At 33.4% G+C, this 17,073-nt stretch overlaps 1 protein-coding gene and 1 long non-coding RNA gene across 2 annotated transcripts; both read left to right on the top strand.

Moving 5' to 3' along the window:
• The first annotated feature begins 257 nt into the window (after positions 1–257).
• LOC138358544 (uncharacterized) lies at positions 258–1,561 on the top strand. Its single transcript, XM_069316525.1, has 4 exons — positions 258–474; positions 729–851; positions 1,030–1,179; positions 1,458–1,561. The coding sequence occupies exons 1-4, from the start codon at positions 276–278 to the stop codon at positions 1,559–1,561; spliced, it is 576 nt and encodes a 191-aa protein (XP_069172626.1). The 5' UTR covers positions 258–275.
• A 2,414-nt stretch (positions 1,562–3,975) lies between these two features.
• On the top strand, positions 3,976–6,236 carry LOC123748398 (uncharacterized). Its single transcript, XR_011225431.1, has 5 exons — positions 3,976–4,072; positions 4,311–4,402; positions 5,245–5,452; positions 5,586–5,756; positions 6,036–6,236. It is a non-coding gene; the product is annotated as an uncharacterized lncRNA (long non-coding RNA).
• Positions 6,237–17,073: the final 10,837 nt, after the last annotated feature.

Genomic DNA, 17,073 nt, shown 5'->3' on the forward strand with positions numbered 1-17,073 from the left:
CTAAAGGGATTACCTTAACTTAACTTGTGTCACTATCTCTCTAGGGGGGCCCCAGGTAGGCAGTATGGGTAATGCCACTAACATGCATATCATTATGGGAAAGTCCATAATTTAACACATAATTATAAGTAGGCAATTTGTAGCAAAATTTTAAGATTATTAATAGGTACATTGTAGCATAATTTTGCATAAGTATAATTTTCTTGTTTTGTTCTTGTACTTTTTCTTCGAACACTATTATTTTCTCTTCAGAATTTCACCGGAGAATAGCAGTGATGACTAGAGAACAGCTTGAACGTGAGTACCAGAAAGCACGTGCTGCAATGATACAAAGAAATGAGTACTTGAAGAGACTCTTAAACGTGGAGGAACCAAACTCGATAAAGGTGACAAACAAGAAACGGAAAAAAGATAAGATACAGGGTGTATCACATATTGATTCAAAACAAAGACCAGCTGCTCCCCAATCTGATGGTAATCTTCTATTATTTTTTAACAATATTTCTACAGCTGTTATATGTGTACTTTCTAATAATTTTTGTTGCCCTTTTTTGGCCCATTTTTAAGTGTATGCTAGACAATTATGGAGATTAAATTACTATAACACTGAACAACTTGGTAGCATAAGGTTAGTTATAGTAATATCTAGAGATTTGTCTGAAAATATTAATACTTGTATACAATATGCAATTATGTACCATGCTTAAATCTTCAAATGTGCCACCCAGACATTCTGCCTGCTATACTTTCACCACCACACATTCAAAACGCGGGCTATTCTACTAGTGGCAGAACGTACACTCAAAGTTATTTGGCAGCTGGTCAAGAAACTTTGGAATCATTTGATGTTGGTATGTCCCAACATCATTTGTTGGTATTTAAATGAGGGTTTATTTAATCGACGCACATCATAAATATTATGTACAAAACTTGTGCTTAATTCCTATAAAATTTTGTTTAACATATTATACTAATCATTCCTTTCACTTACAAATTTTTCTTACTAATTTGTAATCCCATATTTCAAAGTACTTGCTGCAGAACTTCAACAAATTCAAGATTCTCAGCCAAGTGTTTCTGACTGGCAAAAAAGAAGAAAAAATGCAGAGATTAATTGGGGAGAAAGCAGGGCAATGCTGTTCTATTGGACATTGTCTGAGCTGGGTGTTCCAGATAAAGGTAAATTAAATATTGCTGTGTTCATTAAGGTTATACAGTATAATAAGCATCATATGCAAATTAGTGACAATCTATTGATACATTTAGACTTCAGATTGTTTAAAATGTTAGGTATACAGTATTTAAAATTAGTATAAATAATTACCCCTTTTTTCATTAGGTAAAGTTTGTGTACAATGTACAAATTGTGAAGCAAGCATCAAATGTGAAGACTGTTTTGCATTTTTGTGTCACATTTGTGACCAAATGTAACATTTTCTCATGCCTTTCCACCACAGATTATATTGGAAAAAAAGGCTTTTATGAGCCATTAGACCCGACACAAACTGTGTGCCCTGAAGGATATATCCTTCACTGGAGTAAGTATACGATACCTGTCTAAAATCAGTACTTTGTTCCGAGATTACTTCTAATTCCCAATCCCAGTCTAGAGCTACGATTATCTTGGTATAACAAAAGAAAATGAATACATGTTTCATGTCAGTCATTACAACATTTGGAGAATTCTTAAAGTTTAAACCTGACACTTGGTTTTATAGATTGATTTAATCGTCTGATTGTTTCTTTTCTGTGAATTTCTCAGTCATTATCTAGAGAATAATGTCAATATTTTGTACAATCAAAGAAACGATGAAATATTAAGTCTGAAATTCTTTTCCATAAAACTCATTTTGCCAAACTGTCTTCCTTTTCTTTGTTACCAGAACCTGTTGTACCAGCCCAACCACCAAATTCTTGCCCCAACTGCATAGAATGCAAGTTTAAAATTTCAAGCTCCAGCAATCTCTGCATCTTCATCACTATTATGGGTAAATGAACTTTAAAATTGACCCTTTTATTTCCATTGCAGGATTTTCCTGAATCGGAATACATTTTTGGAATTTTTGTTGCTATAAATGTTAATTTTTACACCACTATTTTAACAAGTCGCCACACCACTCAATGCACTGTATTTTAAACTACAGGAAGGTATGACCTCTATACTCCAATCTATACATGCCACTGTGGATATGAGCATCAACAACTAGGCAAAACCATGCATAAGTTTGGTTTCTATTCATCATTAGGAAAGAGCAGCACATTCTACAGCACCAGTCTGCTTGAATCATGGCACCATGTAAAAAGAGATTGTCCCGGAACATCATTTCGGGCATTAGTCACTGCACTGGAATCCTTTGGTGCTTCTCATGGGCGTGTATGTTTTGATACCGTTATTCTTAATATTTTCAGTTTTATATTTCAATACAAAAATTATCAAAATTTTGTAGTAATGTATTTTCATTTAGTAATAATTAGTTTTTAATTTTGTTCAAATACAAATTGGAATGCTTTTTTTGTTTATTTATCTAATGTCATAATATGCATTTTAAATGTCACCATCTTAAAAATTCTATATCCTAGAACGGTCCCATTAATTGTATAACTTCGAAGAAAGTGTTCTTCGGATGGCGATTCCAGCAATATGAGCTGAGGAAAATTAGAGAAGCTGACAATGAGTGTCCTGCTTGTGATAAAACCCCTTTAGCAGTACATATTGATGGCAACAAGAAGCTGTATCGCTACAACAAAGTTGGGAGGTAATAAAATGTGCTTTACAGATACTTAATGTATAGTATTCTTTTGTCATCCACACACACACTATATTATAATGAATTGTATTATCTTCAATATTAATGTTCTTATAAATAAAGTATGCACATATAAATATACTTTGTCATATGCCTTATATTTTTTAACCGAGTATGTCTTTATAGTTTGCCTTTTAATTGCAACCATATCATCATTTTATATATCTAACACCATGTAAATTTTTGTTTTATGTAAAATTTAGCAGTGCATCAGAATTCTTCATATAAAACATTTTTTGATACCCCCATTACCCATTGTTTAATATTATAGTGGTTACAGACAATAAATAATTATTTCTGAATTATCATTGCAGAGGTATCAGAAACCCCTACTATTCTGATAGTATCTTCAGCAAAGATGAAGATGTTCAAGCTCATATTGGCACTATTCAGAGCTTGAAAACTAAGGTGAGTTTTTTTATATATTGAGAAACCTTCAATTTTACCTAATATCTGTTTGGCGACTGTAACATCTAGTGGCCATTTTTGTATTTTTTCGTTATAGTTTATATATATTGAATAAGGAAATATAGCCCATAGAAATTCTTGTGTGCAACAACAATGCCTTTCGCGCAAAATAATCTCTACCTTCTACCCGACCTATATAATTATAATCATGCTCACCAACTGGTTATTTAGTTACTATAAATATTTTTGTTTAACAGAGTAAGCACACGTGTGAAGCGTCTGCATGGAAAGCTGCTCAAAATCAGCCTCTTTCATTCCAAAGTTTGGATGAAACAGGAATCAGCATGGCCTCCTGTCGACATGGTATTATCCTCCACACCTTGAATATGTATCAAGGAGAGTCATAATCTGCAAATATTGGCCATGGGCCTTAACTGTAGCTCAGAAACAATCACATTTTCACATTGGTCAAGCAAAGCCATTTTTAGGAGTCCTACATGCAAAAGGACATGCTTGGTATTGTCAGGTAAATAAAAATATAACATTACATTTATGTATACTAATTAAATTTAATGTAATGTATATATTACATTAAATTTAATAAGTACAGTTTGTGTAAAAATTTATAAGATTTCTGATTGTTTAAGATTAATGATATATGTATCATTTAATATAATGGGAGGCTTTTAATTTTTGTATAGTAATTTGAATTTCTTTACTGTATACTTTTATGTTAAAGGTATTGTATGGAGGGCGGTGGCAAGAAGGAAGTGGCATGACTTTAGGGGAAGAGGCAGAGCAAGTGTTTGCATACCTCTCACGATACAACTCTACAACTAAAAACATGCTGAAAGCTGGTATTTGTTTATATGGTTCATCTGATCAAGTTTTAGATTTGTTACCTGCCCTGTAATCAGTATAATGCGATTTGTATTCATTATTCAATAAGTATCAACTCCCTCAAATAATCAATAAAAGAATGAAAACATATTTGTCAAACTTGAGTTGGTCTTGGTGAGTAAAGCTTTGTTATGAAACTGTTATTAATTTATGCTCTTCAAGATGTTCATTAATTGCTATAAATATTGTTCTCAGAAAGAACAGAAGAAAGAACAGAGGGTGCAGTCTTTTGGAACCATTAGAAAATTCATGGACTGGCTCGTGCATTAGTTACTCGACTCAGAAAGGTACTAAAAATAATATATATTTATTTTATTTATTTGTATTTATTTTGAAACTTATTATAATGCATTTATATGTGAAAGGTATTATAATGCATTTATAGGTTAGTTATGTGTTCAGATCATGTACTACATATATTTTTCATTATAAATTAGCGACCATTTCCTTGAATTAACTGCTTGAACTTTTTCAATATAACAATAAGGTTAATTTGTATAAAGTATATAGTATTTAATTTAATTAACCTAAATGTATGATTCCGAGTAATATCAAATGTGTACACAGAGAAATCACAGTATCGTGATATATCACAGGAACTGTGATGAGGGTTTGAACCCCATGCACTGAGTGTTCTCAGATGCATGCTCTAGTCCACTTCGCCACGACATGGTCAAATGAATTGCAACTTGGAGTACTACTGCACCCCACAAGGATCCAAAGGCTTCCACTGAAGCCAAACCACACAATTCTCCCATGAACTCGGTCTCTGTCATTCAGTAGTTCTGCCTTTGATGCCCCCATTTCAATGTCTTTCTCCATGTATTGATATATCACAATAATATGAATTCTATGTGTATTGAAAGGGCCATCAGAGGTAAAACTACTGGAGGACATAGACCAAGTGCATGGGAAACTGCATGCACAACCGCCCATGGAATGGGTATAGGGGTGCATAATAAACAAAAATTGAATTGTGGGTGCATTAGTACCCTAGGTTGCAATTCTTTTGACCATGTTGTGGCGCATTCTACTAGAGCAAGCATCTGGGAATGCCAAGCCCATAGGTTCGAACCACTCATCACGGTTAATGTGATTTGTTCATTAAATTTATTATATTTTCAAATAGGCCAGAGAGACGGAAATAACAGTTTCAAATGAGATCGACAAACTTGATGTTCAAAAGTCATTGATTCAAGAATGGCGATCTGACCTACAAGTGATTTGTAAGGAGTTAGAGTTAAACACTGGAACAACCTCGAGGAACATCAAATATTCTATCGAGGCAGTTGCAGACTCTATCAGGCATCGCAAAAATCTGATTGCCACTGATGCAGGTAGGCTTACTATTTCTTTGTTAACTCTGAAGCATTTTCTGTTTAGCCCTTGTCTATAATTTCTATGTAGGTAAATGATGAGGAAATTTTTTTAACAACTTTAAAACTTTCAGCCAAAAAAGTTTATTTGCAGCATCCAGTAAAATGCGCTCTTCACTCCGGCACAAAAATGAGTGTGACAGGAAAAAGCTTCAAGGCTTCATAAAAATCTACAATAGTGAAAACTCTGAAATTTTCAGTGAAAAGGATGCAATAGAAGGTATCCTGCCATGGCACAATTTACTGCCTCATCATAGCAAAAATGGTATGTAACTACATCTTATTTTATCAGGGGTTACAATTCGGCCTTATCAAGATAACCAACATTTAGCATGCATAATGGATAAGCTTTACTTATTTTTGAAGTAAAATATCATCACTACTGTTTGTAAAATAGGTGCAGTATCATAATCCGTAGGTTTTTACCAGGTTGATACTGCACAATAAACTACGTATGGTATGTATAATGCAAGTACCTAAACTGTAATTACATTAAATTGGGTTGTAGTTTACTTGCAGTAAATATATTTTCTTCTTTTATTAGTGTCCCTTGCTCAAAAAAAAAGAAGGCAGTAGAAGATGTGGAGCTTCTGAAGAGATCCAGAGAAGAGCAACAACATACTATTCAAGAAATGCTACAGTATCTCGCTTATTACAAGAATAAGAGAGAGATTTTAACCGAACATACTAAAGAGTTGTTATGTGAAATTTTCCCTTCATATCTAAGCAAGTTAAGCTAACAGCCTAAATGTGTGTTGCAATTCAGTTCTTCATAAACATTTATCCAGCAGAATTTTATACATGAGTAAAGTCTTGCTATTTACGACTTTGACAGGTAGACAATTCCATGGTTTTCATATACTGTACTGGTGTGTTTTACATTTGAACTTTTAACGAAAATTTTCATATTTATTTATTCTAATTTCTTTAGTATTTTCAGACAAATTTCTAAATGTTTTAAACCCCATTAAATAATTTATATATTACAGGATCCTAACAAGTACACTATTGAAGAGAAGCACCTATCACCCAAAAATAAGAGTGGAATCTTGGCTCTTTTGAAGGAAGGGCAAAAGTTGTGTTCTGACAAGCTGAGTGATGCAAAGAGTTTATTTGGATACCAGGAAGAGGATGTTGATGTTTCCGAGTCCTACCTGGAGCTTTGTGACAGTGAAGATGATGTTGAAGATGAAGATTTACTACTAAACTGATGATATAAAAGTTAAGTATAATAAATTTTACCTAATTTCTCTTACTAATTATTGTCCTAGTCCTAAGATTACTACTGGCCTCCCTTGCCTTGCCTGCACTTTGTTTCCCCTTAACCATATCACTCATTCTTACAGGTGTCAGACAGAGAGGTACAAAATTATCCAACAGGAACAACACCTGAAGGCAGATCCACACCTGAAGGCAGCACCACACCATCCAATTTTGCAGTTTTGCACCATTTGCCAGCAACATTTGGGTGCTTTAATTAATAAAAACGCCCTTCATGGCTTCACTCATCCTGGCTGTTTTAATTAATAAAAACCTAACCTAAACCTAAATCATTAACCATTAACCTAAATACATGGTAAATAAAATTTTGAATTATAAGTAATTACCCACTTAAATTGGAAATTTATAACTCCAAAAATTCATATATACACTAATACGTTCTGAGGAATAATGGAAACAGACCCAAGTAACAGTTGGGTTAACCCATGTATCGCGTTTTCAAAATGGTCACCCCATTTTGGAATAGACGAACACCGAAAAAATATTATTGAAAACATCTTGATAACTTATTAAACCAAAATTATTTATTAGTCAGAATAAAGACTGAAATGGGAGCTATATGTAAGATATCTACCAGACAAATATTTTAAGTAAAACCGAAGGTATTTGATCGATCGACGGAGCAACTATCTCTCAGATCAATGTTTATTTCACGTAAACTCGTTAATAAACAAAATGTTTTACATGTCTTAAGAAAGACAGAAACATAAGCTTCATTTTAAATACTTTACCATAGACATATTTAAAGCCCAAGTGAAAATACATATTTACAACTACCTAGGTATCGGTGTCCAGCCAGGCGCGGATCACAGACTGCACAATACTGATAAATTATGTAATTCACAGAGATGCTCCAGCTAAGGATGGATAATTTAGGCACTCCGCAGGGAGTGCCTAAATTATCCATCAATGGATATCTAGGCACCCCACAGGGAGGTGTCCTCAGTCCTACCTTATTTAATATCTTAATAAACACGCTGCTGTTGATCGTGTTAATGAAATTAACTGTCAAATTGGTTTAAAAATGTTTAGGCTAACTCATCCTTACCCTTGCACAGAAGCCTATCTGTGCACGGTATTCTTCTTCAATAAGAAGAATTTCTTTATTGAAGGTCAGCATTGTTCCAGGTGGATAACTAAAACTAGGAATGATCTCAAAATGTATCAGGTTTATAATTTGTACCAAGAGAAACAACAACGTCACTTTCCTGCACCGTGGGAGATTACAACCTTTCCAATTTTAATCCCTCCCTGTCCACTCAAGAAACAAATCAGAGATCAGCCCAAGCTTCGTCTTGAGGCAAACCTCAACGCCTTAAGCCATATTGATGCTCTGTCCACAGAGCATTCTCTCTCTCAAATCATATACACTGATGGTTCCCTACACAGCACCACGGGTGCAGCTGGAAGTGCAGTTGTCTTGACAATGGGCGATGGCATATATTTTGTGTGGGGGAGTCCGTATAAACAACTGAGCCTCTACCCTTCAGACCGATCTATTTCCCTTTCTCCTTGCACTGAAATGTGTACAAACCTCCACGTTAATTGTAAGTGACTCTTTATCATCCTTAAATGCTCTCAACTCTTAAAGACATAACTGTAACATGCTCGTGTCCGATGCTAGACACAAATACATCAAAATTATTAAAGATGGTAACAGAGTCCATTTTATGTGGTCTCCATCTCATGTTGGCCTCCGAATGCATGATAGAGCTGATAAGTTAGCCAAAGAATCTGCCTTTAAACGAAACGTCGAGTGTAACCTTGGATTGTCAATGAGCAATCTGAGAGCAGCAGTACACCGAGAACTTCAACGAAATCTTGTAGATCTTAGGCAAAGTGAAATCGACATCAGTAATTCCATCTATCATCATACTATCATGCAAAAGGAGCGACACATCTATGGTTCATCAAATAAAACCCTAAGCCCATTCTGTGCCTCTGTAACCCTTTCCACTACTGTCTACAAGATGGGTATGGGGTGAATAATAAATGAACTAAACTAACTAAAAAACTCAGAGAAGCGTTGATAAACATTAATGTTTTATATTTTATTAAAAATACAGATATAAACTTCGTTTTCAAAAGTAGAATGTAACAATAATTCAAGTATAAGAACCAAGAAATAAGAAATTTATGATTTAACTTTTTCCTATAAAATTGCAATGCTACCTTCGTTGCACTCTATCATCATCATATACTGCAAAAAATTAACTTATAAAATTTAAGTCACTTTAATACACAATTACACCTCACCAATACACGCCCCTACACGCCTTTACACGCTTCTACAAGAAGCCACTACACCACGTCCCTACAGGCCCTTACATGACATAAATTATTAACTTAGTTGTGTTAGTTTAGGTTAGGTTTAGATAAGTTAGGTTAGGTTAGGTAAGGTTGGTTAGGTTCAGTCATATATCTACGTTAATTTTAACTCAAATTTCAACAAATTAACTTGTAAATAATGAAGTGGACAGATTTATCATTTCATAAGAAAAATACTGAAAAAAATATATAAATTCAGGAAAACTTGGCTTATTAGGCAAATCGGGCCTTGCATAGTAGGACGAGTACGACGTTCTGGCTAATAGGTACAATATATATATATATATATGTCGTACCTAGTAGCCAGAACGCACTTCTCAGCCTACTATGCAAGGCCCGATTTGCCTAATAAGCCAAGTTTTCCTGAATTAATCAATTTTCTCAATATTTTTTCCTTATGAAATGATAAAGCTACCCATTTCATTATGTATGAGGTCAATTTTTTTTTATTGGAGTTAAAATTAACGAAGATATATGACCGAACCTAACCAACCCTACCTAACCTAACCTAACCTATCTCTATAGGTTAGGTTAGGTTAGGTGGCCGAAAAAGTGAGGTTAGGTTAGGTTAGGTAGGTGAGGTAGTCGAAAAAACATTAATTCATGAAAACTTGGCTTATTAGGCAAATCGGGCCTTGCATAGTAGGCTGAGAAGTGCGTTCTGGCTACTAGGTACGACATATATATATATATATATATATATATATATATATATATATATATATATATATATATATATATATTAGTATATTTTGGTAGCAGTCTTTCCTGTAGACATATTTTATTAAATATGACCGAAAAAGTAAGATTAATAATTCTAACACGAATTTTCTCAATCTTTCGTACATTATGCTTCACTGTTGGAGGTAAATCAAAAATCACTTCTCCAAAATTCATTTTTATTTCTAGTCTGACGCGACACGGGCGCGTTTCGTAAAACTTATTACATTTTCAAAGACTTCACAAATACACAACTGATTAGAACTTGCGTTTCCCTGATTTTATATCTACATTTGAGTGAGGTGGGAAGGGTGATGTGGCATTACATTTGAGTAAGGTGGGAAGGATGATGTGGCATTAGAGGATATTAATAGGGTATTAAAAGTATCAACACAAGACAGAACACGAAACAATGGATATTGAATAGAAGTGTTTGTAGAAAGCCTATTGGTCTATATTTCTTGATGCTTCTATATTGACTTCAAGACTCCGCTCCAATAAAGATAGGTTAGGTTAGGTAGCCGAAAAAGTTAGGTTAGGTTAGGTAGGTTAGGTAGTCGAAAAGAATTAATTCGTGAAAACTTGGCTTATTAGGCAAATCAGGCCTTGCATAGTAGGCTGATAAGTGCGTTCTGGCTACTAGGTACGACATATATATATATATATATATATATATATATATATATATATATATATATATATATATATATATATATATATATATATATATATATATATATATATATATATATATATATATGCGAATAAGCCTGAATGGTCCCCAGGACAATATGCAACTGAAAACTCACACCCCAGAAGTGACTCGAACCCATACTGCCAGGAGCAACGCAACTGGTATGTACAGGGACGCCTTAATCCGCTTGACCATCACGACCAGACATAAGGAAGTGATAGCCGAGGCTATTTGACCCACTTCCCTGCTGGCACTCGGATGGTAATCTTGGGCATAGCATTTTATCAAATCACCTCATTTTTGGGGCAACACGTGCGGAACACAAATGCGAACAAACAAATTGTTCGCATTTGCGTTCCTCACGTGTTGCCCCAAAAATGAGGTGATTTGATAAAATGCTATGCCCAAGATTACCATCTGAGTGCCAGCAGGGAAGTGGGTCAAATAGCCTCGGCTATCACTTCCTTATGTCTGGTCGTGATGGTCAAGCGGATTAAGGCGTCCCTGTACATACCAGTTGCGTTGCTCCTGGCAGTATGGGTTCGAGTCACTTCTGGGGTGTGAGTTTTCAGTTATATATATATATATATATATATATATATATATATATATATATATATATATATATATATATATATATATATATATATATATATATATATATATATATATATATATATATATATATATATGTCGTACCTAGTAGCCAGAACGCGCTTCTCAGCCTACTATGCAAGGCCCGATTTGCCTAATAAGCCAAGTTTTCATGAATTAATTGTTTTTCGACTACCTAACCTAACTTTTTCGGCTACCTAACCTAACCTAACCTATAAAGATGGGTTAGGTTAGGTTAGGTAGGGTTGGTTAGGTTCAGTCATATATCTACGTTAATTTTAACTCCAATCAAAAAAATGATCTCAAACATAATGAAATGGGTAGCTTTATCATTTCATAAGAAAAAAATTAGAGAAAATATATTAATTCAGGAAAATTTGGCTTATTAGGCAAATCGGGCCTAGCATAGTAGGCTGAGAAGTGCGTTCTGGCTACTAGGTACGACATATATATATATATATATATATATATATATATATATATATATATATATATATATATATATATATATATATATATATATATATATATATATATATATATATATATATATATATATATATATATGTCGTACCTAGTAGCCAGAACGCACTTCTCAGCCTACTATGCAAAGCCCAATTTGCCTAATAAGCCAAGTTTTCATGAATTAATTGTTTTTCGACTACCTAACCTAACCTAACTTTTTCGGCTACCTAACCTAACCTAACGTATAAAGATAGGTTAGGTTAGGTTAGGTAGGGTTGGTTAGGTTCGGTCATATATCTAAGTTAATTTTAACTCCAATAAATAAAAAATGACCTCATACATAATGAAATGGGTAGCTTTATCATTTCATAAGAAAAAAATTAGAAAAAATATATTAATTCAGGAAAACTTGGCTTATTAGGCAAATCGGGCCTTGCATAGTAGGCCGAGAAGTGCATTCTGGCTACTAGGTACGACATATATATATATATATATATATATATATATATATATATATATATATATATATATATATATATATATATATATATATATATATATATATATATAGACATATGTCGTACCTAGTAGCCAGAACGCACTTCTCAGCCTACTATGCAAGGCCCAATTTGCCTAATAAGCCAAGTTTTCCTGAATTAATATTTTTTCGACGACGTAACCTACCTAACCTAACCTAACCTAACTTTTTCGGCTACCTAACCTAACCTAACCTATAAAGATAGGTTGGGTTAGGTTAGGTAGGGTTGGTTAGGTTCGGTCATATAACTACGTTAATTTTAACTCCAATAAAAAAAAATTGACCTCATACATAATGAAATGGGTAGCTTTATCATTTCATAAGAAAAAATTTAGAGAAAATATATTAATTCAGGAAAACTTGGCTTATTAGGTAAATCAGGCCTTGCATAGTAGGCCGAGAAGTGCGTTCTGGATACTAGGTACGACATATATATATATATATATATATATATATATATATATATATATATATATATATATATATATATATATATATATATATATATATGTATGTCGTACCTAGTAGCCAGAACTCACTTCTCAGCCTACTATTCAAGGCCCAATTTGCCTAATAAGCCAAGTTTTCCTGAATTAATATATTTACTATAATTTTTTTCTTATGAAATGATAAAGCAACCCTTTTCTCTATGTATGAGGTCAATTTCTTTTTATTGGAGTTAAAATTGACGTAGATATATGACCGAACCTAACCAACCCTACCTAACCTAACCTAACCTATATTTATACGTAAGGTTAGGTTAGGTAGCCAAAAAAAGCTAGGTTAGGTTAGGTTAGGTAGGTTAGGTAGACGAAAAAGCATTAATTCATGAAAACTTGGCTTATTAGGCAAATCGGGCCTTGAATAGTAGGCTGAGAAGTGCGTTCTGGCTATTAGGTACGACATGTATATATATATATATATATATATATATATATATATATATATATATATATATATATATATATATATATATATATATAATAATAATAATAATAATAAGAATAAAGACAGGTATAGTTTAATATTATCAGATGATATAGTTCACTTTATTGTTTGTATAGTAGTTCTTTATTTAGTAACCCTGAGCGTGAACCAAAAAAAAATCAAATAAATAATATATAATCAATTTAGTTTTTTATTTATTTTTATTTATTTATTTATATATATACAAGAAGGTACATTGGGTTAGAGAGAATACTTATTTACATAGTATTTACAATTTTGTAAAGCCACTAGTATGCACAGCGTTTCGGGCAGGTCCTTAATCTAACAGATAATTTTAAGTAGGTAAATTCTAGCAGAATTAATAAAATGATAACAGATACATTGCAAGAAAAAAAAATGAGTTGAGAGAGAATAGTAAGTATATTAAAGCACATTGGTATATTAAAGCTCTGGTTGATTATTGACAACTTGATTGGTAATTTAAACAAGATTAACAGACACCGTACTGCAGATTGATAGTACATATATGAAGACAGCAATGATCACAATGGTAAAGATGTGTTAATTGTTAATCATGAAAATATAACAACTTTCTGTCCCACTCTCTCCCAGTGAAAACCAAACGTAATGTTGACAGTGCTAAAGATAAACAATTCTATTATTTATATTATTATTATTATTATTATTATTATCATTATTATTATTATTATTATTATTATTATTATTAAAAGTAGTAGCAGTAGGAGTAGTAGTATTAGCAGTAGTAATAGTCGTAGTAGTATTAGAACTAGTAGGATTAGTAATAGTAGTAGTAGTAATTGAAGGTATATTAATAAGAATATTATTATTAATATTAGGAGCAATATTGTCAGATAATGTTAATGACTGTAAATGTGACAGGGGTGGTGTTAAACCTTGTGTAGTGGCCAAAGGATGAGTGTTATCTTCCAAATTAGTAATGGTATTGACATTCATGTGTCGATAACGTTGTCGCATGGTAAGGCGCGCATTGCTACCCCAGTGAATAGTTTCGTTGTTGATAAGTGACCTATGAACTTCTTCATTGTCATCATTACCTAATTCCTCCTCTGAGCCATTATTTCTCTCATCTGTTGTTGGTGTTTCACCCTGGATAATGTAACTTCTCAAAAATTCTTTAGTATTAGAATGTCCCAGAATTTCACTGATAATTTTGAAAGGTAAAATATGATTCTTACCCAACTGATGTGAAAGACTGTTAAAAGTATGTATGGCAAAATCAGCTCTGAGGGAATGGAGTCCCGCGCCTCTTAACTCTTCCTTGACGTTATATTCTTCATCTGGGGATAGTTTCTGGTTTCTTTCTTTGGCAATTTTCCAGAGATAAGTTTTAAAAACTTTTTGTGTACTCAGGTAACTGGAGTAAAAAATGGGTTTATCCCAATGATCAGCTACCCTGGTTCCCGGATGTTTAAGTAACGTCAATCGTAACATCCTATTATTAACATATGGAATGAGGTATTGAATAAAAAAATTGGAAGCACCTCCTTTCAACAAGGGAATATTGCGATCCTTACCGTGTTTACTGTACACTACCGGCAAAACTACAGTCTGTGGAAGGGTAATAGGAATCTATCACATTATGATACGTTACGTTGTTGGCTTCTTTGGCTCGCAGACCGGTATGGTATATTAGTAGAATTTTATATGAGTGTTCAGACTGAGAAAAATTCCAAATTCTACTAACGGTCTGAGCAATCAAACAGCTGTCTAAAATAGGTTTATTATTACGGCGCAATTTGTCGGCAGTACGGGGCTGGCGCATTTCTTTGCGCCAGAATGAGACCCACGATATACTTGTTGAGTGTGCGAACGTTGGTTAGTCGTGTCATGTATTTCAAATTGGCATCGCGATTCAGATACACATTGTAATCATTTATCAGATAGGGGGTAACGGGGGCTTCACGACCAACCCGTCTAAGTTTAAAGAAGCCGAATTTTTCCAGAGTACACTTAAGCTAGAAGGGTTAAGTAACAGTCGCCTTTTAAGCTGACGTGGTTGTCCTCTTACAGTATCTCTCTCACTCTCCTCATTTTGATCCTCTTCAACGTATGTAATAATTTCTCTTTGTGTACGTGGATTAAGAACAGGACGGTTGAATTCTTGTTTTATTCGTTCCAAGTCACTGTCATTCAAAAATTTACGAAATATTTGATTAATAAAATTGTCATCCATTTTTTATCTAGTAGGAGAAATTTTATTACCGATTAAAAATAAAATGAGAAGAATTTCTAATTTAAAAACAATATATAGAATATTAATTGACCGAAGCATTAGTACAAGAAATTGACCGGGGTCTTCAACCCTTGTTTTGTTTCTCTCAGAGTTTGGGTGAAGAAAGTAGGGGATTTACTACCACAAATAAATATTTGGCTGATATATCCAGAGATATTGAAGTTTCAAATTTTAAAGCTAAAACCTTTATTGCATCCGTCCATGACAACCTTCACCTAAAATCTTATAGTCAGTCCAAAGAATTTATAGAATCTCTCTTACACCGAGAATACGATTCTCCTCTTCTAAATGCAGAAGAAAACGAAGCTCTGAAACAACACTTATCTTCGAAATATCCATTTAAACTCTATAAAGCACATGTTGACAGAGTAAATAAGCTGGCTCAGGAACTGGGGTTTGAAAACGAAACACAATTTCGGAAGTTTATAGAAAGTAATCCTTCACTGAAAGATAAAACATTAGTCCGTATTTTTAAAACCATGGACAAATGGGTTGATGAAAATAAAAGTTTTATACTCTTAAGTGGGCTAACATTAGGCGTATTAGGACCTTATCTACAAAAATATTATAGAAAAAATAGTGGTTGTTTTAGATATCGTGTGGGACAAGCATCTCAATCCTTACAGAAAGAAGTTTATTTAAACCAATTTTGTCAATTCGCTACCAGTCGAGCTGACCACATCAGTGACACAATACTGGAAGACGTGACTCATCCTTTATTTAATGCACGTGCATGGGACTGTAACTTTAATATACCCAGTACTACTGAAACCCAAAATATATTAAGTTTAGGATGTAAGGGAATATGTAATCCTCATAACTATAATTTGCTTATACCGTTTGTCCAGGGAGGATATATACCTGTTGATTTTAAGGAAACATTTTATAAGTATAGGTGTGAACAGGGTACGTTTTTGCGAAATGTTGCTGAAGCACTAGGTGTTGGTGTTGATCAGGTCGTTCAGGGTATCGGTCAATCTAATGTGTTGCAGTTTATATCGAATTCATTGGAAAAAATGGGATGGATTATACTGATACTAATTATAATAACAATATTTGCTGGTCTAATTGTAAAACTTATTGTTAAAATTTTTTAAATATAAACCGTTAATCAATGCTTTGCTTTGGTTCAAACCAGCATATGTTTGATATTTTTTTTAAATAGTTTTTATGAATTTATTATAACTAAAAAACAATAGAAAAAAAAGAAAAAAGTAGCAATGGGATTAATACCAATTTTAGTTGCTATAATCCTAATTGTAATAGTTTTAATAATTATTCATTTACGCGGAAAACGTATCAATGTCAGTAAGGCTATCAGACATGATCCGATACCAGAGTCCTCCAAAGAAACATACCAATCCGTCAACAGTCAAACAACAAAAACAACAAAATTCTCTGAACTTCCTCATGAAACAACATTACAATCAACCATCAGTCGAACAACAACAAAATTCTCTGAACTTCCTCAAGATACAACATTACCATCCACCATCAGTCCAACAACAACAACAACAACAACAACAGAGTCCTTCCTCTGAAGTACCTCGAAAAACAACATTACAATCCACACTCAGTCAAAAAACAACAACAGAGTCCTCTGAAGTACTTCAAGAAACAACATTACCATCCACCATCAGTTCAACAACAACAACAGAGTCCTCTGAAGAATCTAATATAATCATCCCAAAGTTGGAATCATTATTCTCCCCGTTTAT

This window comes from Procambarus clarkii, chromosome 84, assembly GCF_040958095.1.
Source record: "Procambarus clarkii isolate CNS0578487 chromosome 84, FALCON_Pclarkii_2.0, whole genome shotgun sequence".
NCBI lineage: Eukaryota > Metazoa > Arthropoda > Malacostraca > Decapoda > Cambaridae > Procambarus > Procambarus clarkii.